Below are 25,859 nucleotides of genomic sequence, written 5' to 3' on the forward strand. Positions count from 1 at the left end.
TGAAACGTCCGCATTTAAATGGAATAGAAGCCAGACAAAGCAAGGGAGCTACAAACAACCCGTGTGTTTTGTCAGCGCTGAAACGCAGCAAACACAAAAAACAGAAGGTTTTGCCAGTGTGGAGCCACTGTCTTGTCACTGAGCTACAAACAAGGAGGATGACTGTTTACCTGGGAGAGGCTCGCCGGCGGGTCTGCCAGCACTAGATTGCTCCATAAGCATCTCCAGGAATGCTTGTGCCTAGAAAATAGCTGCGGCAAGGAGAGGGTCTTGTTTTATTCTCTGCACTAAACACACACACCTCCAGGCTGTTTCACCAATGTGCAGGCCACCAAAGCACATTCGGCGCCTACCTATTGCCATCTGAAAGGAAGCCTGTGCGATGGACAAGCCAGAGTTGCTCTTTCTTTTCTTTCTTTCTTTCTTTCTTTCCTTCTTTCCTTCTTTCCTTCTTTCCTTCTTTCCTTCTTTCCTTCTTTCCTTCTTTCCTCCCTCCCTCCCTCCTTTTGGCACCTCTGTTGAAATTGAAATTGTGAGCTCTATAAGGCAAGGATACAGAAAACTTAGGAAGCTGCTTTATACTGTGGATCTGTCTAGTTCAGTATTGTTGACACCGATTGGCAGCAGCTCTTCGGGGTTTCAAATCGAGATTCCCCTCTGGTCCTACATCGAGATGCCATGAGCTATGGCCCATCTGAAGGACAAGATGTTTTCACCACATCACACTGAAAAGTGCCTTGTATGGTCAATGATGTTATTAAAATAGTAATGAAACAATGCAAGAGGCCCTATAAGATAAAGGCTGTCTTTCCCTTAAGCAGAAAGGGATACAGAGCTGGGCAGTTCTGCAAGATCAGTTCTATAGCTTGCGATTTTTCCTATTTGGAAAGCCAACTCTTTTAAGGACTGCTTCCTTTGGGACCCTCCCCTCCCAAAAAAGAAGGTTGTGTAAGTAGGAACTTCTTTGGTCTTGTCTTTTGGGGCTGAGAAGAGAGATTGGTTTTCTCTCTTCCCTTTCGAGTCATCATCACTATGCAGGCGGTGAAATTTTCAAGGAGGTTTCCAGTTCTGCAGTGCATCACTGCTGACGGTTAGATACCCGTATAGGAATGTTCCACTCTCGAGGTTGTGCAGGGAATACAAAACCATTTCAGAAACCTGCCAAAAAAAAAGGAAAGATGATGGTATTCTGAGATAAGCACAGGCATCTGAGTCCAGCTGGTTTCCCCTCTATCATTCCTTACGTGTAGGCCTGAAATAAAAGTTTAAAGTTGATTGCTCTGGCACTTGCAGCAGGGTGAGATACTGACACTAAACCAAACTGGAGAAAGAGAGAGAGAGAGAGAGAGAGAGAGAGAGAGGGAGGGAGGGAGGGAGAGAGAGAGAAATGTGTATGTATGTTAAATGTTTCACATTGAGAAGATTTGTCTTTAGGTCAATACTATACTATATTGTAGAATGAAGAGGTGGCTTGCAGAAATTAGAATGTAAACAGCACCATCTGGTGGCTAATGGAAGGGAGAAATGTCTGGAGCAAACACATTTCCACAATACAGTGGTACCTCGGGTTAAGAACTTAATTCGTTCCGGAGGTCCGTTCTTAACCTGAAACTGCTCTTAACCTGAAGCACCACTTTAGCTAATGGGACCTCCCGCTGCTGCTGCCACACCGCCGCCGTGCAATTTCTGTTCTCATCCTGAAGCAAAGTTCTTAACCTGAAGCGTTATTTCTGGGTTAGCAGAGTCTGTAACCTGAAGCGTCTGTAACCCGAGGTACCACTGTAATTGCTTTCGAACACTCCATAGTGCCCTGCAGATGTTTCGGACTACAACTCCCATCATCCCTGGGCATTAGAAATGCTGGCTAGAGCTGGTGGGAGTTGTCGTCTACAACACCCAGAGGGTGTTGGCTATTCCCACTAACACAACGGGGACTTTGACCCCCTCCTCCGCACTGTGGTGCCCCATCTCCCCCATCCTACTAGTCTCTTAAGACTCACCCACCACCCCTGCTGACTCCAATCTGCACCGTGGCCCTTTTAAGCCCAAGCTCCTGTTTCTCTGCCTTCAGCTCCCAGTGGTACCCTGGTGATTGACATCATCAGAGTATGCCACCAAGCTCGGAGCCAACCGCCACACTGCGAGGGGCAGAGAGGCAGGATCTGTGTGGCTTGGGTCCTAAGCACCTACCTTGGAGAGTCCAGTTTGCCACGCTCTCTCACTCGATGCTGGGGCAGTGCTGTGAGGGGTGGAGGGAAAACAAAGCCCTTGAAATCAGGATGCCCCGATTTCAAGTCAAAAGCCATGGTGGCTTTACCAATTACGGGACTGTGCTAGGAAAATCAGGGCAGTTGTGGGCTATGCCCCTCTCTTCATCCTCCATCAAAGTAGCCAAACGGCATTATCACAGTTCAACATCGCACCTCAAAAGTACTTGAGAAGGGAGTGGGGCAGGACGTGCCATGGGGAGAGGTGTGTGGCATCCTTAGAGTCCTGGACCCCTGGCTGAGAGCCCTGGAGGACTGCATTTTGCCCCAAAGACCTGTGGTTCCCATCCTTAATTTAGATGGAGGGGGGAAAGAAGGATAAACAAAAATTGGGGCTAAAGGATTTTTAAAATATATGTGGGTCCCAAAATGCAGATTCGGGACGACCCTGGATCTAGAAAGGGTTGAAGAGTAGCACATGCCTCTTTTCATAATGTACTAACATTACCAGCAAAAGCTTCCAGGGTGGATGTTTTTGAAAAGCGAAGAACAAAAATGACGGAAGGCACGATTTGCATTTCTACCATCATAGCGGCAAGTGCTGCTGTCAGCTTGAGCAGATCTGTGACAAACCGTACAACTGGAAGGTCAGTTGATCGTACGAGCCTCCGCCTCTGGGGCAATGGGGTTCCTGTGTTCCATTATAAGTGGCGACCCAAAGCAGGCACAGGTCACTGTTAAAAGCCGCCGAAAATGGACGCTGAAATTCTCTGTTTCCTTTAGGCATAGTTGACTAAGCCAGGCTGCATTACAAACCAGATTCCCTACCATAATGATCTGGGTATTTCCTGCCTCTTGTGAGCAGGATCTTCCTACACAGCATGATCCTGCACATTTACCTCAGATTTTCCGTACAATTAGTGCATTGAATTTTGTAGTGGCATTGGTCAATTTAAATATTTTTTTAAAAAATCATTTTGCTACTTGGGTGAGATTTCACACACGCACAACGAAGCTTTGTCTCAGTACCAGTTTTAAATGTAGATCTATTTCAATTATTTTGCCATTGCTAGTGCGTGTGGTTTTTCTTCCCAAACTGCTAATTGTGGCAGCTTACTGTCTAACAGCACCACAGGCCTACTCAGAGGTGAATCCCATTGATTTCCATGGGGATTACAAGCCAGATATATGAATTCGCGCATGGCGGTAAGAGGTCAGCAGAGAAAGAATGTGTAAAATTGACTTTGCAAGCTAACATCCAAATTGGACTCGCACGTAATTCTCAGCTGGAACTTTTTGTCAATATTAAATACAGCACATTCGCCGCCAGTGCCAGACACTCCTTCTCCATCACATTCCCTTGGATAATTGTTCTTGCTTTAACCAGACATTGCTATTGGTTTGTTTGATCAATTGTTTGATCAAACTAGACAGATCTATGGCCCCGCTATCCCTTTCCTGGGCCAACTTACGTGATCTGCACTGCAGCTCAGTTCTAGATGGGCTGACTCTGAGCCTGCCCACTTGTCATAGGAAGTAAAACAACACAAAGAGTGCAAATCTTGACTTGTGCGTACATGTGCCACTCTGCATATAACATGAACTCCCAATTGTTACTTTGCAAGCACTGATCTGATCTGACAGTGAGCCCCACTGAGACCGGCTGCACTTATGAGTTCCCCATTGAGCGCCATGGGATCAGGGCTGTCAGTGAGCCTCACTTTACACACTTGGGTTCAAAATGCATTTGCAAACAGATTTCAAAGCGGCTCGCCGTAACTGCTGACCCTCAGCGGGTCCCTTTGATCTTTGAATGGTGCCATGGATCCCCTGGGTGGGTTACCACCAATTGGGAACCACTAGTCTAATACCAAGTCATCGCACAATAGAATGCTATGGAAGCAGTAGGTTAGGGGGAAAGGACAAGGTGGGCAGCACGAGAGAGATGTATCAAATTATTCATGGTTTACCATAAGTGGATGGGGAAGAAATTGTTCTCCTTCTCTCATACAGCCAGAACTCAGTGCCATCCAATGCAGCTCAGTGTTTCAGGACATACAAAAGGACATACTCTTTCACACAGCGCATAGTTAAGCGATGGAATTCACCCCCACAAGATGCTGTTATGGCCACCAACTTTGGATGGCTCTGAAAACCATCCTGGAGGATAAGGCTATCAACAGCTACGAGCCACAATGTGTATATATTGCCACCAGTGTCAGAGACCTGCTAGGAATAACTGTCAGGCAATTCTACTCAATATTGATCCAGAGCAGATTCCAGCATATAGTTAGCAGAGTAAAAATATAAACATGCTGCAGGATTACCAAAAAATAGGCCAGAGGCAATTGTATTTCATCCAGCAGAGCTTTACTGCTACTGAAGGCAAATGATCTTAATGGTCACAAATCCAATACAGTGGTACCTCGGTTTTCGAACATAATCTGTTCCGGAAAACCGTTCGAGTTCTGAAACGTTCGAAAACCGAAAACTCAACAGCCGACAGCTAGGTCTCAGGATCTTGCACTCAGCGGAAGCCGCGTGGCATGTTCAACTTCTGAGGCATGTTCAAAAACCGAAGCATTTACTTCCGGGTTTACAGCATTTGTAAATCGAAATGTTCGTCAACAGAGGTTTTCGAAAACTGAGGTACCAGTCAGTGTACATTCAGGACTGGCACTGTCCATAAGAAATCCAGTTGCAGCAGACTTAACGTAAACTTACAATAAATTATAATAAGACTAAACCTTAACACTATAGCATACTATGTACAGAACACCACACCAGAAGTAAAAAAGATAGAAAGAGAAATTGAAACCCAGGCTCCTTCAGGCCTCTTATAATAGTCAGCATGACCTTGACAGAAGAGATAAGAGAACCAGTTTAAGCCAGCTGTACTCAGCTTCTCAGAAGGAATGACCCAAACATCATGAACCTTCTGCTTGTTTCTTTCACACAGAGAATCTTCCAGAACCCTCTTAAACTAATTACAACAGGAAAGATCTTTACACATCAGATCAATACTTTCTGCACTTAGAAATGCAAACTGATAATAATCCTGCTTGTCGGCAACCTGAGTATTTAGAGTAAGTTCTTGTGTTAGCCCCCTGAACGATTTCAAAGGAGGTTGAAGCACATGGTTGCATGTTCTGTCACTCAATAATATTCCTTTTCAAAAAAAATTAACAACTTCTTGTGATCCGGTATAGTCCACTTCTCAGATCATAGAACTATACTGGTGAAATATCTGCAACAATGTAGTAGGGAAACCCTAGCGCCTTTTAGATATTTACTATGTAGACGACCACAGCATCCTTCTCCACAAAAATTAGAAGCCAACCGTATAATGATTGCACGTAACTGGGGGTGGCGCTGCTTACCACAGTGCCACTTCCTTGTTTCCGTGCATGTATCAGTCGCATGAAGAATGTCTTTAAAAGGAGACCAGGAAGAGGCTTTCCCCCCTGTGGTGAGGCCCCTCCCTTCCTCATGCTGATAAAGTTCTCAAGAACATGCGCCAGAGTAGCGTCCAGGGAGAAGTTGCTCCCATTGCCCTCTGGAAGCAATCATTTCTGCCTCACCCGAAGCTGACAATGCTCACTTGACAAATCAATATCAACACATCTTTTAAATTGGGATTTTTCACAGTATTGATGAACCTCATGCTTGCTTTTTTCTGAAGTCATTTGGGCTCTGGTGTGTCACTGCAGTAGGGGGAAATGAAATGTTTTTGAAGCATAAAGTGAAATGATGATGATGATAATGATGGCTTTTGCTTTGCATACAGTGGCAACTTTTGATTAAGTTTCTCAGCACATAAGAATAACTCTTCTCTGTCCCTAGGATCCTTACACAGCATTACCACTGACGTTTTTCAATCTGTGAATGTGTTTAAACGCAGTCAATTCATCGAGTGAGAAGCTGCATTGTAGATCCATTCAAAAACATTAATTTCATTAATGCACATCTCTGAGTATCCTCATTTCCATTAGTCTGCTAACACCTTGCTTTGCAAGTACTTATATACTTGAGTATAAGCCTAGTTTTTCAGCACATTTTTTGTGCTGAAAAAGCTGCCCTCGGCTTATACTTGAGTGAGGCGGGCGGTGGGGGCGGCGAGAAAGAAGCCCTTTCTCTCCGCTCGTGTCGCCACCCGCTCTCCCCAGTCAACCATTCCTTAAGAAGCATACAAGAACAGCAGTTCTTTACTCTCCCCAGGCAGCTTGTTCCATTCCTGAACTGCTCGCATAAATGCAAACTTGGCAAAGGAGGAAGAGGAAGGAGCAGCCCAAAGCTCCACAGCGGCAAAGGTGAACCGGCTTATACTCGAGTCAATAAGCTTTCCCAGGTTTTTGTGGGAAAATTAGGTGCCTCGGTTTATATTCGGGTCGGCTTATATTCGGGTATATACGGGGTAGTTCTATCAAAATAAAATGGACCACTCAAGGCAAAACTACCCATCTTATGGGGATCCATTCCCAGACCCATGAGATGTATGATTTTGCTCTTGTTAAAAAAAAAAACCCACACAAATTAAACACATCAAAATATGCAATTCTTATGTAATACATTCAATTTAAGATAGCAGCATTAAAGACTTCCAAATCCAGACTGGGAAAATGAAACACAAGAGCAAAAACACCACCGTTAAAACTCCAGACGAGCTGTTTCTAGAAGGGTTGTCCCTAGTACTTCCCAATCATTACTATTCTGTTGATGTTCTACAAGGAGAAGTGGAATTGACTTTCCACACCTTCCCTTTGCACTTCTTCTGTGTGTCATCAACACCAGTGGGTATGACATAGCTGCTGCGAGGTTGAGAGCATTTAAAACTCAGCACTTATTCACTATAACCCAGGGCAGGGAAATCTTATGGTCCAGGGTTTGGTTTGGTTTTTTTAAATCAAGCTACTGCAAAACAAAATCTGACATCTGGTGGGGGGACACATTATGCACCTTCTTGAGTAGTTTGTCCACCTTTGGTCGTCGTCGTCGTCGCCGTCGTCCCCCCCCCCCCCCCGCACTCAGCTCTCAGCCGTGGTTTCTAGAAGCTGTCAGCATGCAACAGCAGCCACATCCTAGAAACGGCTCCATCTGGCTGTCTAAACCAAGTGAGGGAAGACGATGGGTCTCAAACTCTCAGTGAGTTAGGGACTTGCCCTGCATGCAAAGACAGGCTCTGGCAGATTGAGCAGAGGAACACCGCCCCTCTGGTTAGCCAGTTGCTCACTCTTTTAAACTATCTCAAGGCACGAGCCCTTATTGGATTAACATTTGTGTCAGCAGTTTGTGTAGTGGCTTGGAGCTGCTGTGTTTAATAGAAGGAGGAAGTAGGCAAACTGACTGTTTTCAAGAAAGAGACACAACCACACAGTCCCTCTTCAACAGCGTGAAGATGTTTAAAGTTTTCTCCTTTGTCCTTTTGTTGGTTTATACCACCCCCAGCACTGAATGGCCTACGCACCTCCTCTGCAAGACTGATCGGCTGGAGGTAAACTACAGAAGCTGTGGTGAGATCTTTTAGCTCCATTTAACTTTTCCTGATCAGCAGAAAACAGGCAGCTGCAGAGCAGTAGGTGGCTTGCTAGAGTTGGACATGGCAGACCCATGACAGATTCCACATTCAGCCCCAAAAGGTTTTGGGTTAAACTAGTCCAGAGATTTATGTGTATCTGGATGCGTGTGTATCTGAAGAAGTGTGCATGCACACGAAAGCTCATACCAAGAACAAACTTAGTTGGTCTCTAAGGTGCTACTGGAAGGAATTTTTTATTTTGTTTTGTTTTGGATGTGTGTGTGTGTGTGTGTGTGTGTGTGTGTGCATCCCTTTCATGTGCAAGAATCTCCATCTTTTTTTTTCAGTGGAGTGACCTGATAGACATACAAAAATGACCCAGATACAAAAATTCACTGTCTGTGTGGGTTGTTTCCTCACACTTAACTAAACGGAGAGACCATTCTGTGCAAGGAGCTTCTTGCGTACATCAGAGTTCCTCTGCTTAGAACTCATCACTAAAGGTAAAGGTAAAGGGACCCCTGACCATTAGGTCCAGTTGTGTCCGACTCTGGGGTTGCGGCGCTCATCTCGCGTTAATGGCCAAGGGAGCCGGCGCACAGCTTCTGGGTCATGTGGCCAGCATGACTATGCCGCTTCTGGCGAACCAGAGCAGCGCACAGAAACGCCGTTTACCTTCCCGCCGGAGCGGTACCTATTTATCTACTTGCACTTTGATGTGCTTTCGAACTGCTAGGTGGGCAGGAGCTGGGACGAGCAACAGGAGCTCACCCCGTTGTGGGGATTCGAACTGCCGACCTTCTGATCAGCAAGCCCTAGGCTCTGTGGTTTAATCCCCAGCGCCACGGAGCAATTGTTTTCCAACCTAATCACAGGACCATAGCTTGGGGGAGATGAACCATAGCTAAGTTGTAGAGCATATGCATTGCGCACAAAAGGTTCCAGGTTCAATTCCTGACTTATCCTGGCACTGATTTGAAAGACTCCTGTCTGAAATGCTGGAGAGCTGCTCGTGGTCTGTTGTAGATGATGTGGAGCTAGGTGAATCAATAGTCTCATTCAGTGTATCACTCATTCTGTGTTCTTGATCTGCTTCCACTAGGCCATGGGAGCTTTGCATCAGATAAAACTGTGCACGATGAAACTTTCAGTTGTCAAGATTAAAAACAATTGTAATAAAATAAAGAGTTACATAGGAGCCAAAGCCTAGGGGCCGAGGTCCCTTCACCCCCCCCATAAAATATTTGAGGGGGGCAGGCCCCCCAAAATTGATAGACACTGACATTCAAATGCTGTGTGTCCCACATCTTGTGATCAATTATATGGGATGGGACTTACCTGCCCCGCCCGCACAATATTTTATGCAGAGATATAATAAAGAAAAGTCCCTGATATATGTCTTTCACCAATTCAGCATGAATTTGGGCTTTCGAACCAATTTCTAATAAAATCAACAAGGAGGCAAGGACAGGACCACTGCAAAGATGACTCACGAGCAGTCAAAACGAAAAAAAGGTATAGCTTGGAATAATGCAATTTTGTAACTTTTATTTTAAAAAAGATTTTATCGTACATGTTTATATACCAATGTATTTTCTCTCTGTAGCGTAGGCATTGAAAGGCTGCTTGCCACAGTGGTGCAAATTCTGGATTTCTCTCCCCGCCCCCCCCCCCCCCGCTCCACTCATACACCCTTCCATTCCACCTGGCATGAGGCTTAACGTGCTACTCAGAAGGAGCCATGTTATCCAAAGCTGTCGCCGTGCTCAGCCATGTGGCGGCTGCTCCTGGCGGCGGCATTTCCCATGGACTGTGGGCTTGTTTGTTCTTCAGACCTGCTGGAAAGAATAAGGGAAACAAGCTGCTCCGAAATGAATGGAAACGCGGCCTCTTGGCAGTGCTTCCTTTTCAAAAACTCGGCACCTCGGCTGATGCGCCCTGCAGTGGGGACAAAGGGAATTAGCTTCATAGGCATCTCATTCAGAAAGGGGCACGTGACGTGAAAAGTGATTAATGGCAAAGGAAGAATCTGAGCATTTGTTTTTCCAATTCATCCAAACACAAAGGCTGCCCTCCCAGCCGCCGGCGGGCCCTTCCCCCTCCCCTGAAGCTCAGGCGCAGCTTTACACATCCATTAAAATAAAACCAGTTAGGGGCACGAGGAGCAAACAAATATTTGGAATGAAATCTTTTAGCAGCCGATTCTTAGGAGACGAAGTTAGCTTTCAGGTATTGTAAGCGGATTCCCCTCCTGTAATGGGAAAATAGAACTGGTGCAATGAAACTGGTGCCTTCTTTTGTCCCTTGTTTTCAGGAGAGGAAAAACATACAGATGCCCTCTTACTGGTAGTCCAGTCTTGCCAGTCACAGCTTTTCTGGACTTGCTACCTGTGACCCCTTTCTCTAGTCTAGACACATGGGGGTAGGGGGTATTTGCATTTTTTTAAACCCATGAGGTAATTTATATACATAGCTTCAGATTTAGAAATGATTGCTAGAATTCAACTAGAAATACAAATTTGCATCTCACCACTGCAGAGAAGGTTGGGAACAGGAGACCTGGGTGCCTGCTCAGTCTGTTGTTCAGGTGCTGCTCGCCATTGATGGGAAACCTCGTGGTTCTTTTCTCTTTAAACTGGACTTTAAAACAGAAGAGTCCTGCAAATAGGGGACTGTCAAGAGATGAGCCACTTTTTACAACCCAGTTGTAAAAGCCAGTTGTGAGCATCCCTGAGATCTACGGATGAAGGGCAGTATATATACAAATAGAATAAAATGAAACAAAACTCTCTCACACACATGATAAGCAGAGAGGTTTTCGTTTTGTTTTTTTAAGTGTTTTCCTATATATACCCCAAACTTTATACCATCTGGTTCATGCCACAAACATTGACTAGCAAACACAATCCTATACCTTGGTAGCACATCCCACTTAAACCCATGAGGTTTTCGACAGAGTAAACATGGTTAACCCAAAGCTGTACATGTTTTTGAAAGGTGTTAGCCAGCCCTACTTCCTTGAATGTTTGGTTTTCCTTACAAATGGATGAGTAAATGAATTAACTCTGGTTGGTAAGCAAATGAGGGTCTCTGGACCAAATCTATGTCCCCAAGAGCATAGATTTTTGCCCATCCAGCAGGTTAACTGTTGGGAAAGTGTAATTTGTGGCAGGCTACTTTAAAAGCGGGTGGCACTGTGGTGTAAACCACTAAGCCTTGGGCTTGCTGATCAGAAGGTTGGCGGTTCGAATCCCCACGACAGGGTGAGCTCCCGTTGCTCGGTCCCTGCTCCTGCCGACCTAGCAGTTCGAAAGCACGTCAAAGTGCAAGAAGATAAATAGGTACTGCTCTGGCGAAAAGGTAAATGGTGTTTCCGTGTGATGCTCTGGTTTCGCTAGAAGTGGCTTAGTCATGCTGGCCACATGACCCAGAAGCAGCACACCGGCTCCCTCAGCCAGTAAAGCGAGATGAGCACCACAACCCCAGAGTTGTTCACGACTAGACTTAACTGTCAGGGGTCCTTTACCTTTACCTTTTACTTTAAAAGACAGAAAGTGATGGAGTGACCCATCGCCACACTCATCCATGTCCATCCATTTCAAAATGGCCATTCATGAAAACTGGTTGCTGTCCAGTCCTCTGACCTCTTTACTTATGGAGATCATGAGGAAAAATAAGCCCTGACAATCATCTTTCCTGAACGAAAGTGGATTTGAAGGGTCCTGTTTTGAGCAGAGAAGCAGCTGATCATGTCGGGAGATGCGTAAACCATTCCCATTCAGCTAAATTTTGTTGTCTCCCTGCCATCCCCAGCTCCTTTTCTCATCGTGGGGTTTTACATGCTGGCATTTGGAATCCTGTGGAAGAAGATGCAGCCAGGGAAGGGCTATTTGGATCAGAAATATAGTCCATTAAGGATTCCTTCCCCTATCTGTCACTTCTCTGATCAAAATGGAACCCTCCTGAAGTGTCTTCTCTTGGGGGGGGGGAAACAGCCATATTGGAGCAGGGGTTATGCACATTGGTCCCCACCCCACCCCCAGCAACAGATTGAAGGCCAGTGAGCTTTATGGCTGAATAAGGGCTTGGACCTGGATTAAACATCCAGCCCTCTATCAGCTGTGGCTCTCATGAATCGTTTCTTCAGCTCATTTCTCAAAAGGGCTTAAATCTAAAGCATGATTCGGAAGATTAGGTCCGTCTGAATTTCTGTGCTTCCCTTGTATCAAATTAGCAGGCAGAGACACAGAGAGCTTTTCTTAAAAAATAAAAAGTTCATACCTGAGGAGAAAAAGGATCTCTCTCTCTCTCTCTCTCTCTCTCTCTCTCTCTCTCTCTCTCTCTCTCTCTCTCTCTCACACACACACACACACACACACACACACACACACTTTTCTCTCTCCACAGCCAAAGTACTGTTCCCACCCCCTCTCTCAGTCACTCTGACAGATTAAAACCCAGGCTCATCAACCATTGTGACAAGAGATCAAGAAAAAAAACAAACCCAGAAGCCAGTACATTTCAGATTTGTCTTTCCCAGAGGTTGTGGGCTTAGATTAAACTCTGTCATTTAACATGAAGCATAACCCAGTGCTATTTCCAGAAATCAACACCGTGGCAGCAGGAAGAAAAATATCCCTAAGCTTCAAGGTACCAAAATGGCTCCCCAGTGCATGCTTAAGGAGAGTCAGCAATAAAGACAGATTAGGCGCCAGATGGTTTTACTGATCATGTGAGGCACAAATCAGGGCATGTCAATAGAGGGCGACTTATAAAGCACTCAGGTACCTGACACACAGGGTGACATGAGCTGGTCCCAGCCAGGCTCTGCTCTTTGGGCAGGCAGGCGCTGCAGTATAGGCAGTCTTTTCCTTGAGGGCCAAATACTGACGCCTTCACACTCAAACAAGCAGCTCAAGTTATATTGCTTGAAGTAGGCTCACGAGAACCGTTTCAGGTCTCAGCAAAGGGAGTGGGGGGAGGCAAAATTCACCACTTGGATTTAAACACTTCTGGATGTTTCCAAGATTGAAATGCAACAAAAGTATTGTTGTGAGTTCTGGGGGTTGGGCTGTATCCCTGAGTTCCCTTATAGGGTTGCCATACATCCAATTTCCCAGACATATCCAGGATTCAGCCCTTATATACAGTGTCTGGGAATTCCGGACGTGTGGCAACCCAGATGTTTGGAGGTTTTTTTATTTAAAAAAGCTCACTTTTTGAAATATGGCAACCCTACCAGAGCCAGTGTGGTGTAGTGGTTAAGAGCGGTAGACTCGTAATCTGGGGGACCGGGTTTGCGTCTCCACTCCTCCACATGCAGCTGCTGGGTGACCTTGGGCTAGTCACACTTCTTTGAAGTCTCTCAGCCCCACTCACCTCACAGAGTGTTTCTTGTGGAGGAGGAAGGGAAAGGAGAATGTTAGCCGCTTTGAGACTCCTTCGGGTAGTGATAAAGCAGGATATCAAATCCAAACTCCTCCTCCTCCTCCTCCTCCTCCTCCTCCTCCTCCTCCTCCTCTTCTTCTTCTTCTTCTTCTTCTTCTTCTTCTTCTTCTTCTTCTTCCTACCTTCATGTTCCTGAATCCAGCAAGGATTAAATTGCTGGAATAGCCAGGCCATTTTCTTAGTGAGATTATGGCACAAAAAGCACAAAATCCAGAGTTCAGTTGAGGGATGTGTGCTAGAAGCAGGAGGCTGCAGGCTGAAGCCAGTGAGGGAGAGACTTGCTTGATTTCTGATGGAATTCAAGGTTGTGGCTATGGGAGAAGCAAGGCCTTCTTGGAGTGTTAATGTTGCGAACCCCTCCATCATATGCTCAGGCAATGAGTTTTTTGGGGGGGAGGTGCCAGTATTCACCGGTGGCTCCTGCGCCCTCGCTGCCCCACCCATCATGAGCACCACCAGTGAGGCTACCAGGGTGCACATGGCGGACAGCAGAGCACACTGCATGGTGGAGAAGGGCATCACTGCCATGCCACCCACTCAGTCTAATCTCAGTCTAATCAGTCATAGTTTTTTGCCTGTGTATTCTTTCCTCCCCTAGCCTCCTTCTTTTCCTCACACATTTCAATAAGAACACTTCTCGGGGGGGAATATCCTGGTTTACAAAGGGAAATTAAACCATCATTTCCCTGTTAGAGTGCCTTAAGAAACTGTGGTTTAACAAACCACAATAGAAGTACCAAACTCGAGTGTGCGCAGGGCCACACGCTTCATTCTTGGTCTAAAAAGCCCAGGTGTCTGAGATTGAGCCTGTCGTGACCAAATGTGTCATAGTCTTCATACCAGAGGCAAACTATGGTTTGCAGTAATCACCAGCCAGAAAATTAGGGAGAGGAGACAACGGAAGCACGTCGGGGGAAATGCAGGTGTGACACCTGAACCAAATGCCAGTATGCCAAATTAGAGTGGGGAAACAGGTGCTCCTGAGAGACCAGGGTTGTCTATTCTGGCCAACAGTGACTCTCTGGGGTCTCAGATAGAGGTATTTCCTTTCACCTGCTATCTGAGATGTTTAAGAGGAAAACAGCAGCAGCAATTGCCTGGAGATGCCAGGGATTGAAATCTGTAAGCAAAGCGTGTACTCTGCCCATCCCAAGCCCTTGGGTGTGCTGGGGCACACATGCCTCATAACTGGTTGACCGCCTGAAATGTTACAACTTCCTCCTTTCTCAGGCAAATTGTTTGGGGGGGGGGTGTTTCATCCCCCAGCAGGAAGTGGGGTGGCAGAAAGCCCAAAGCTGCAGACCTCTTTTTAATGACCTTCTGCAACTAAGCAAGTGTAAAGCTGGAAGGTGGGGGAGAGGGGGAGGGGGAGGGAGGGAGCTTGCATCAGCTGTCAGAAGTTTTGGGAAACACTGCGTTTGGCAAAAACGTTTAACTATGATTTTTTAAAAATGTCCTGCTATCATTTTTTCATCAGTGCTGTTGGGAGTATTAAATGAGAGGGTGTATTTTTAAGGGCTTTGAAAGCACTATGTAAGTGTTAAGAATTATTCATTCATGTGTTCGTTTCCAGCTTCCTTCCTGCTCTATTTTAGTGTGAACTTGAGGGATGGGGAGTGAGCTAAAGTAATTCACTGCCCTGCCATTGTTTCACTGCTCCCAGAAGTGTAATACGGAAAGGCCAAAGGATTCTCCCCACCACCACAAAGAACTGCGTGAACTCAGCCAGATCGATGCCTTAGTAGAAACCCATGCCATTGATTCGCAGGATTCTGTTTTTACAAAAAAATAATTTAAAGCAATAATGTTTTAGGAAATTATCCACTAACCGTTCAGGGTTATTGAACCAAATCATGCATGGGCAGTAAGAGGTTATTGGTGGAGGAGGTGATGGAACAATTCTAAACCCCTGTTCAGGTATTGAAAGAACAAAAGGAGAGAAAGAGTGGAAGGGGCAGGAGTTTGTGGATGCTAGCTCCTCCCCCAATGTCCCTGTAGGCTATGCCCCCAACCTTCACTCATTAATGCTAAATGCCTGGATGGGAATTATTTATGGAAGGAATTCAACTTTGTGCTCTTCTGACCATTCAGTCTGCATAAGCATTGCAGCTTGACAGGCAAAGCGATTCCCTCCTCTCCTTCCTCCTAGGAGTTCTCCTGATCCCTCCAGAGCTAATTTCAGGGAGACAGGATGCACAAGGCGAGGAGAGGAAAGGCTTATTGTGTGAGTGGAAATTCTCGGGGTTCCTTAGGTGAATCCCTTCCCATGTGTTTGGCTGAACTAGCTTAGTATTCCCGTGGCAATCAGGATCCCTGCACACCCAGAGTTCCTGAGCACAGGGAAGTTTCTAAGCATGCTCAGCCAAACAAAGAACCGCCATCAGATCTTCAACCTTGATATCCAGGGGATCGGGGTTGGTTCAGCTGGAGAAAAGGGGCATTGGGCGAGAGCTGGTACATGCTTTTATTCCCTCCTGTTTCTTTGAACAGGTAAAAGGTAAAGGTAAAGGGACCCCTGACCGTTGGCCGAGGGAGCCGGCGTACAGCTTCCGGGTCATGTGGCCAGCATGACTAAGCCGCTTCTGGCGAACCAGAAACGCCGTTTACCTTCCTACTGGAGCAGTACCTATTTATCTACTTGCACTTTGACATGCTTTCGAACTGCTGGGTTGGCAGGAGCAGGGACCGAGCAACATGAGATCACCCCGTCGCAGGGATTCGAACCACCGACCTTCTGATCGGCAAGCCCTAGGCTCTATGGTTTAACCCACAGCGCCACCTGCGTCCCATGAATAGGGCTGTAGCATGTTTCTATTAATGATTCCAAAATGCTGGGCAGGTTTCCTCTCCCCAGTGGGTCATAGGAGCATCGGATACTTCATTGTTTGGGTCAGAGCAACCTGTTGCTTAGATTATTGGCTGAAGGAATGAAAGAGATAAGAATACAGAGTTGGACAGGCAGCTAACCAAGTATTTACCCAAGTTGTTCCCTGGCTGAAGGCCTTTTTGATAGGGTGTCATTGCGCGCGCGCGCGCACATCTCAGCAAGCTTCATTTCTAGAACAGGAGTTCAAGTCATACTGTGGGTCTGTCTAGCTCAGTGTTGTCCAGTGTTCTCCAAGGTTACAGATTGGGGTCTTTCCCAAACCTACCTGGAGATGCCAGGAGCTGTCCTTGCATGCAGAGTTTGTGTGGCACAGCAGTCAACACCTATTGGAAACAATATTCCATCCTCAGAGGATGTTTCCAGAGCTAGGGTCCAGTTTGCCATTTTTTACCATCTTCTTGGGGCATTGCTGCTTCCCGTTGGCTCATGAGGCACAAGGTGCATATGCAGTTATTCCATGATCAAAAGGATGAAGTATGATGAGTAAACTTTGAATTCTGCGAGTGAGAACAGATTGGAGAAAGTGGGTGGAGGGAAGACTGTGAATTCAACAGTGCCACCTGTTCTAGAATGTGGCAGCGAAGTGAAAAGTTGAAGTAAGAGTGTCACTTTCTCCTAGGAAAGAAGGGTAAACATTATGACTCTGTGAGAACTGAGGATGTGCACATTTGCAGCCTGCAGTTGGAAGGGTGGATGGATGGGGCTCCCTCAGCGAAATAAGGAGAAGGCTGGTGCTCAGTCAGGACTGCAAACTGGGCTGGGCTTCTTTTTCCAGTCTGTGCATTTCAACGTAAGAAGAGCTTGCTGGTCCATCTAGTCAAGAACCACATTTTCACAATGGCCAAACAGGAAGCCCACTGCAGGAAGCCCACAAGCACAACAACACTCTCCCCTCCTGTGGTTTCAGAAGCATTGCTGCCTCCCACAGTGCACTGCTTCATCTGAGCCAGAGCTCACCTGGAGTTAAGCCCAGAATCTGCTTTCAAAAGCATAGCTCAGCATCAAAACTTGGGAAATAATATAGACAGGAATGCCTTTCAGCACCTTTCCTTTATCATCACCAACAGCTTCCCCACCACACAACCTGGGGAACGCAGAAACACCAGACAGACATGCAAGTTAGACGACACAGCACCCAGGCTATTTTGAGCACCAATGTCTATTAATCAAGATGGGCCGTGTTAATTGGCTGTTCCAGGCACAACCCACTAGGTTGTGTATCCCAAGCTACACAGTTTTCTTAAATGGCCTGCAGCACCCTGTAGCGCAGGCGTGGCCAAACTCGGCCCTCCAGCTGTTTTGGGACTACAACTCCCATCATCCCTAGCTAACAGGACCAGTGGTCAGGGATGATGGGAACTGAAGTCCCTAAACAGCTGGAGGGCCAAGCTTGGCCATGCCTGCTGTAGAGGATAGGAAAAAATGCTGCATTGACTGAAGTTAGCCCAATCTGCCATTCTGTGGTCTGCGCGCACACACACACACACACACTATACACAGAGAGGTTTCATGACATCTGAAACAAAGTACAAAATGCCAGCTGCTGTACATCTCTCCCCACTGCAGATGCAAAACTAATCCACACTTGAAGGCACAATGCACAGATAGAAGAATTATTGTTCTCAGATCTGTGACTTGTGCAGCAAACAAGCAACATTTTGAAGAAGGAAGGAAGCGTCTCTCCCCCATCCCACCCCTGACCTTCTGCACAAAAATAAAAAGAAGTGAAACGTTCTCTTGTAGAAGTTAAATTACCATTATCCAGAAGAGGCTGAGAAGGAAATGGCAAAGGGGTAATGAAAACACTGAAAAGAGAAGTCAAAATCAACCAGGTTTTGTAGGTCCTTCCCGAAAATACAATTACAAAATAACTGTCAGAAGTTAATGCAATTAGTGCGTTAGTGGGATATATCTTCTACTTTATTTTGTCCTGTAATGCTTTCCCAATGCTACCATATTATTGTCGTCCAGATGGGCTATAGCCCAACAAAAGCATGACAAAAATAACCAGAACATTTCAGCGGGAAGTTACGGCGTTGGTACTGACTGGAAATGCAGCAGTGTGGCCAGCCCAGAACTTGTGTAACTGCAAGCAGGGGGGTTGTGTGTGTCCATCCTGATAGCATCTAACCATCATGAGTGAATATTCATTGGAACCACCAGATTAGTAGAACAATATTTTCTGGATATCTCTACCAAACCTGCCATCTAGGGGTCCACTTGCTCCTAAATCAAGCCTCCTTTGTAATGTATAGAAAAATTGGTTCACCTGTGGCTTTCATTTTCTTTTCTTCACAGATCCACTGCAAGATTTGGCTTTTAGCATTGACACCTGCTCCAGTGTGGTGCCCGAAACTCTTAACATCAGAATAGCAACCATTTTAAGTAAGTATAACGTGTTTGACTGTCTCCCAGGATCCTCAGTCCTCAGAACCCAACCGCAGCCAGACGATGCCTCCAAGGATGGGGATTACTGAGTCCCTGAAGCTCCCAAGAGGCAATTGTCCCTAGACAATGAGGTCTCCATCCCTGGACTCAGAAAAGGGTATTCTACCCTCCTTCCTTCTCAGACTCAGATGTCTCCTCCCCTGAACTACCATCACTTAAAAATTCCCTCTTCCTATACCACACCAATCACAAGGGTTGCAGGGTATCTTTCAAGTATGGCATAGCACATCCCTATGTAATGGGACACATAACCTTTATTTTCCAAAACAGACCCCTGCCAGGGAAATGGGGGGCTCACCCTGACCTCTCTCTGACAGTCTGTATAATGCACCCATCGACTTCAGACCAGTGCTGAAGCAACACTCCAATTCCCTTACTTCCAAACTTGCTTTTATCTATGTAATAACAAATCACATGCGACGAATTGCCACTGCAAGAGTCCGATCCAAATCAGGACCCAGGGAGCGGGACAAGACTGAGTGTGTGTCTAGATACATTCAGCCAATCTGAGCCCTGATAATAGGCCTTTCCCCCAACATGTGCTTGTCTAATGTGGCAGTCGTGGACATATGTGTTCAGTTGGACTTACTCCCAAAAAAGTGTGTATAAGACGGCTGCCTAATTTTGGAAACCATCACTATTTATTACACTCAGAAACACATAACATCTTGCTGTCACCAAGATCCTCTTCAATATGTGTAAATTTGAAGGATATCCTTCTTGGCATCAGCATCCCAGTAATTTTCAGATTCATTGGACATGGACTTCGTTGGGTTTTCAGGGCCAAGCTGAACTTGTTGTTCATACTGTTGATTTCAGCTTGTTCATTGTGTTTGTTTTAAATATGTGTTTTGCGTTAATGTAACCCTCTCTGGGATTGTCTTGGCAATGATGAGCAAATAGGAAATATTTTAAATAAATAAATAGTGGTGATTAAACCCATTATGTAAACAAAGAACAAGATTTCCCTCCCTCCCTCGTCTTTTTTTTTTCCTTTCTTTTTTAAAAACTAACATAGAGACAATGTTCTGATTTCCATACAATTGCTCATTAGATTTATATTCTGTCTCTCTCTACAGGGTACAGCATCAGGAAACTATCTGTGGAAGTAAGTCTTGGCATAAATGGGGGGAGCGTTCCATTTTTCTCCAAGGAACTTTGCGAAGAAGATCACCCAGAGTTTCATTACTGCGGAAAGAAGAAAGGAGGTGATTAATTTTTTCAGGAATAACATGCTAAATGTTCAGTGGCTAGCAGTTGTAGCGAGCAGGGAGAAGATGCAGTGTCAGTTGAACACACCAGGTTGGAAATATCTCACCAGCCTGTTTAATTTTACACAAACAATTTTCCATGTCAAAATCTTTTTCCTGCAAAAAGCACTGTGCTAGAATTTTCTTGTAGGAGGTTCTACTTACAAGGCAGAGCACAGTGTGAAGGTATACAAAGCTTACAGGTAGACAGGTGTTGCTCTGGTCTGGTAAGTGCATGGACGGAAGACTACCAGGAAAGCTCATGGGTGTCTTGTTGAATTCCAGGATGAGCAAACAAAGGACACAAACATCTTAAATAAACGCAAGCCCAATGGATAAGTGAAGCACAGCACCTTTAGCAAAGAAAGGGCAGTAATTCAGTGGTAGAAAACCTGATCTGAATGCAGAAGGTTCCAGGGTCAATCCTTGGTAACTCCAGGTAGGGCTAAGACTGTCCCCTGCCTGAGACTCTGGAGAGCCACTGCTGGTCAATGAAGACAGTTCTGAACTAGACGGATAAATCCTACTACTATTCATTCCTGATTACAGCAAAATGTCTACAAATAGAAATATGACATGGTTAAATTATGCAAGAAGCATGGAGCAATTATGCAAGAAGCATGGAGCAATTGCAAAACACACAGCTGCCATTCAGTAGCGCTGTTTTCATTACACTGGTAAGCATGGTACTGGTCACATCAACAACACTGAGAAAATATCAATAGTGTTTGAGATAATGAACAACATTCCCACTGCCAAACTTGCATTTCCACAGCTATATACCACAGTGGGAAAACAAATTGTATTCTTGGCATACATAACTAGTAAGCAGGGTGATCAATTCGTTGAAGATTTGTCAATCAATCAATCAACTGCCTTGCTTGGAACAAATAATGAATTTTACATAAATATAATGACCTATTGCAAAGTCATACTAAAACAGCCTTTTTAAAGCTTCCTTCCCACATTACTTAAAATAACTCCTCATTTTATCCTAAAAGGTAAAGGTAAAGGTACCCCTGACCGTTAGGTCCAGCCACGGATGACTCTGGGGTTGTGGCGCTCATCTCGCTCTATAGGCCGAGGGAGTCGGCGTTTGTCCGCAGACAGTTTCCAGTTCATGTGGCCAGCATGACTAAGCCGCTTCTGGCGAGCCAGAGCATCGCACGGAAACGCTGTTTACCTTCCCACTGGAGCAGTACCTATTTATCTACTTACACGTGCTTTCAAACTGCTAGGTGGGCAGGAGCTGGGACCGAGCAACGGGAGCTCACCCTGTCGCGGGGATTCAAACTGCCGACCTTCTGATCAGCATGCCCTAGGCTCTGTGGTTTAGACCATAGCGCCACCTGTTTATCCTAGCTTCTAATAAAGACAATAAGGGGAAGGCATATTTTAATTTTTCTCGATCATCAGATTTGACATTTGGAGGAATTACATTTGCCTGGCATGCAGCGTGAGAAGTCCTTCAGGAGTTTTAAACGTTGTGGGCCCTATCAATTAATCAGGAGGGAAATGGTTGTCCACCATTAACACGTTAGTTTGTTAAGCCTGAAATGCTATATACACTTACCTGGAACTTGGCGAGTCCAACAAGTTCTGCTGCACTGGGCGCCAGCACTAGAGGGCACTGCAGGGCTTCCCAGCTACAACATAGTGACTTGAGAACTATGTTGGTGAGAGGTGGGGGGGTGCCAAATTTTGGCTTCATATAGGGTGCTGTCGAAATGTTAAAGACCAACATCTGCCACTGAATTTGGGGGCCCAAAATGTCAGGCTTCGGTGACCAGGAAAAGGCTGAGCCACAGAAGCAGGTTTTTAGAGGTTAACTATGAGGGCATGTTGAATATGCTACTGCTTGGTGGAGCATCAGATATTGCTCATTGCTGTGCAGCCCTCTGCTATTGGTAGGTAGCACACACACGGACAGTGTGCAATAAATGGGAAACAAACGTGCTTTGGTAGCACAATAAGGTAATCATGTGCAAAGGCCCCTGTCGCTCTTTCGCTGCTGCAGTCACATCTCAATCTGAAACATAATAAACACTGCGCTGTGAGTTTCATGACCACGCAACAGTTCATCTACTAAGATGGCCTCGGAGGAATTGCTAGCACTTTTTAAAAAAATATGTCACAGAATAATAGACAAATACTACATGAGCAACTAATCATGCAAATTATGGAAGTCGGACTGATGGAAACATTACATTCTGAGTCTCTCTCTCTCTCTCTCAAAATTGTATATTGAATTAAAGAAAAATGAGAAGAAGAATAAAGGCACCCACAGATCTCCTGGCAGTTTGCCTTATTCTGATGAAGTGCTGAATAAGAACCTGTAGAAAATACATTAGAGAGTACTGGAGTCCATCGCAGGTCCCAGCACAAACTGCTGTGCACATATTAAATCAGAAGGCCACATTTTTCTGGGGGTTTGTGACTAATAGTCACAGCTGATTGTATTAGATATTACTGTATATCTTCATCTATAGACGCTGCTCCCAAGTACTAATAAAACTTTTCCCTAGTGCTTTGAATTGAAGCTACGTACTTTCCCTTTAGTGACATGCGATTACAAATATTTCCACCCACATGCTCAAGGAGGATAATAGTACAGGTTATCTGTCTATCTGTCTATCCTCTATCTCTACACTCTGTCTAGGACAGAGGTGGGAAACCTTTATGTCTGCAAGGCAAGATCCTTACCAGAACGGGCCTCGCAGCGCTAACCACCAGTCAGTCACATGACATCATTATGACATCACATGATTGCCAGGTGGATTGTCCCGCCTGCTCGTCGAAATCCCCTGCAGGATTCCCAAGCCCCAGCTGCCAAGCAGAAAGAAGCCTGCATTTTAAGGTGCAGTTACGCTTGCTTCCCGCAGTGGCAGCAGCAAATGGGGAGAAAGATGTTCAACCTGCAGCATTGGAAGTGGGAAGGATCAGCACAGGGCAGTTCACAGAGCCACACTGGGAGGGATAAGCGGCTGCCATCCTCGAGCAAGGCATAAACCTAATAATAATAATAATAATAATAATAATAATAATAATAATAATAATAATAATAATTTATGCCCCAGCCACTCTGGGCGGCTTCCAACAAAATATTAAAGTACAATAGTCTATTAAACATTAAAAGCTTCCCTAATCAGGGCTGCCTTCAGATGTCTTCTAAAAGTCTGGTAGTTGTTTTTCTCTTCGACATCTGGTGGGAGGGTGTTCCACAGGGCGGGTGCCACTACCGAGAAGGCCCTCTGCCTGGTTCCCTGTGACTTGGCTTCTTGCAGCGAGGGAATCGCCAGAAGGCCCTCTGCGCTGGACCTGAGTGTCCAGGCAGAACGATGGGGTTGGAGAGGCTCCTTCAGCTAAACTGGGCTGAGGCCGTTTAGGGCTTTAAAGGTCAGCACCGACACTTTGAATTGTGCTCGGAAACATGCTGGGAGCCAATGTAGGTCTTTCAAGACCAGTGTTATGTGGTCTCGGTGGCCGCTCCCAGTCACCAGTCTAGCTGCCACATTCTGGATTAGTTGTAGTTTCCGGGTCACCTTCAAAGGTAGCCCCACATAGAGCACATTGCAGTAATCCAAGCAAGAGATAACTAGAGCATGCACCAAGGGGCAGGTAGTCCACGGGCAGGTAGGGTCTCAGCCTGCATACCAGATGGAGCTGATAAACAGCTGCCCTGGACACAGAATTGACCTGCACCTCCATGGATAGCTGCAAGTCCAAAATGACTCCCAGGCTGCGCACCTGTTCCTTCAGGGGCACAGCTACCCCATTCAGGACCAGGGAGTCCTCCACACCTGCCCGTCTCCTGTCCCCCCAAAACAGTACTTCTGTCTTGTCAGGATCCAACCCATTATGGGTTGTAGACAGTGCTTTTTTTCTTTTTAAAAAAGTTTAGGAGTACTCTCATTTTAACTCAAGAAAATCACCATTTTATAGTTCAAACCAGGAAAAATAAATACTGTAAATGGACACAAGAGCAAAGATTAACAGAATGTTTAAGGGTATGTGTACCCCTGCATACCCCCAGAAAAAAGCACTGATTGTAGGCAGCAAAGGAGCAATCAGGAGTCCACTTTCAGCTCCCAATCGTTCTTCTGCAGCCTTGCCATTACCTGAAGTCATGCATGATGTCAGAAGTAGGTTGAGTTGGCATGGCTTCCTCAAAACAGCCTTGTGGACTAAATTGGGAGGCTGTCAGACTACGTCTGCCCCATGGGGCAGAAGTTCCCCACCCTGGTCTAGAGCAAGGAACAGTATTCCACAACATGGAGGCAACAAGCAAGGAAGCCCCTTTTCATGTATCTTCAAGACATGCTTTGGAAATGAATGGCCATCTCTGTCTCTTGGCCTTGTTTTGGTTCCAGTCTTGTTGGCACTGGCCACATCTGTTATTCAGGAGGAGTCCTACTGCCCGCACTCAGTTAAAACAGCTAAATACCCATATGTCCCGGTCACTGTGATAAACTGCTAGATGTCTGAAAAGTTTGTATGTTCTTAATGCACCAGGGAAGGAACGAGCTGGAGAAAGCACATTAGATATCTACTGGAACAGCAACTCTGGATCTCAGTTCATTTCTGAGCAGGAATTTCATTTCTAGTTTTCTTCCAGTATATTGGAGTTATCCATTATAACCATGGATATTATGTGCACAGACAGTACACTACCAACCTAGCTGTAAAATCATTTCTGGCTCTCTCACTTGCTACTGATTTATTTCCTTTGCAGAACTAATCTACTATGAAGGGCCTGTCTCGGTGGGATTCCATGAGCTCCCTCAGGTAGGCTTTTTCTCGTTTTCCCTCTGAAATGCAAGTATTATTCGAGTAGCAAATCCACCAGTGGCAGTGATGACATTATAAGTGAACATGCCCCCAAAAGGGGCGAGCCAATCATTGCAGGGTTATTCTGATCTAATGACTTCCTCTTCTTTCTTTCTTTCTAGGGAGACTTTGATGTAAAGGTGGAATTTTTAAATCAAGACCATCGCGCTATTATTTGTGCAAATTTCACTGTTAAGAGTCACTGAAAGGGTGTCGCTATTTTTAATGCAGTCATTAAGGGACATGACTAAAGGCACCATGAATTAGAGAAGGGGTTTGTTTTACTTTTGGAAACCCTACTGTCTGCAGTCTGACAGATGTGGCGTGGCAAAATAGTGTAACACAAAGGTTTGGTTGCAATTGCTGTTTACATTCTATTAACCTAAAGAAAGTGCAAAATCCCTGTGCACCAATTTGTCCCACCAAGGTTCAATGCAGTATATTCAGCTTTCATTCCTATAACACTCTGCTTCCTTTCATTACATGTATTGTTTAAACTCAAGAGTATGAATTGAAGGATAAATACATTGAGGTTCTCTCAGTTACGAGTACTCATTTTTCCATTCTGAAATTCAGTTCCCCACATTTCTGCAGCTTTTTGCAAAATCCTCTTTTTTAAAAAAAAAATCATGAAAATTATTCAGCATTTTTGTGCAACTTTTTCCTAATAAACATAGTTTTATACGCAGTTTTGATTAGTATACACTTATGTGCAAGCAATTTCTCATCATATAATGTATTTTAGTATGTTATTTTCATGCATATATTCATTTTTATGCAATTTCCCCCCAATATATGCATTTTTGGAAACATTGTTTAGTTGGAAAACTGTATCACAAAGTCTGCTGTCCCAGGGAAACTGGTGGAAAGTATTTTTAAAGATAAATTAAAGCATATGGAAGAACAAGTCTTGCTGAAGAGCCAGCATGGCTTCTGCAAGAGCAAGTCCTTCATGAACCCTGTATTAGAGTTCTTTGAGAGTGTCAGCAAGGATATAGGAAGAGGTGGTTTGCATGACATAGTGTACTTGGACTTTCATCAAGCTTCCAGCAAGCCTCTGTGGTTTCCCACATTCGGTTAAAGCCCAGAACATGATGACATGAGGTAACAGCCAGGGGGTTGCAGGGGACTGAATAAATATTAAATGGAAAGAAAAATGCACACACCACCCCTGGCTACCTCATAACCATAAAGTAAGCTCAACCTTATAACTATCAAAATTATAAAGGAATTCTAAAATGCCCTGCAAATGCGGCACAAATACAAATGCCTCATTT

General features: G+C 45.2%; 1 protein-coding gene across 1 annotated transcript; it reads left to right on the forward strand.

Annotated features, from left to right (window-relative positions):
- Positions 1–3,407: 3,407 nt before the first annotated feature.
- LY86 (lymphocyte antigen 86) lies at positions 3,408–24,808 on the forward strand. Its single transcript, XM_033154645.1, has 6 exons — positions 3,408–3,413; positions 7,426–7,717; positions 18,356–18,442; positions 19,585–19,713; positions 24,488–24,540; positions 24,705–24,808. Exons 1-6 carry the CDS (start codon positions 3,408–3,410, stop codon positions 24,786–24,788), a joined length of 651 nt encoding a protein of 216 aa, XP_033010536.1. The 3' UTR covers positions 24,789–24,808.
- The last annotated feature ends 1,051 nt before the right edge of the window (positions 24,809–25,859 follow it).

The sequence above is a fragment of the Lacerta agilis genome, chromosome 7, assembly GCF_009819535.1.
Source record: "Lacerta agilis isolate rLacAgi1 chromosome 7, rLacAgi1.pri, whole genome shotgun sequence".
Classification (NCBI taxonomy): domain Eukaryota; kingdom Metazoa; phylum Chordata; class Lepidosauria; order Squamata; family Lacertidae; genus Lacerta; species Lacerta agilis.

Excerpts from the sequence above, each read along its gene's own strand:
- LY86 (XM_033154645.1), top strand. Across the intron at positions 7,718-18,355 it reads GGTAAACTACAGAAGCTGTG|ATCCACTGCAAGATTTGGCT; the intron begins GTGAGATCTTTT and ends TTTTCTTCACAG. Across the intron at positions 18,443-19,584 it reads CAGAATAGCAACCATTTTAA|GGTACAGCATCAGGAAACTA; the intron begins GTAAGTATAACG and ends CTCTCTCTACAG.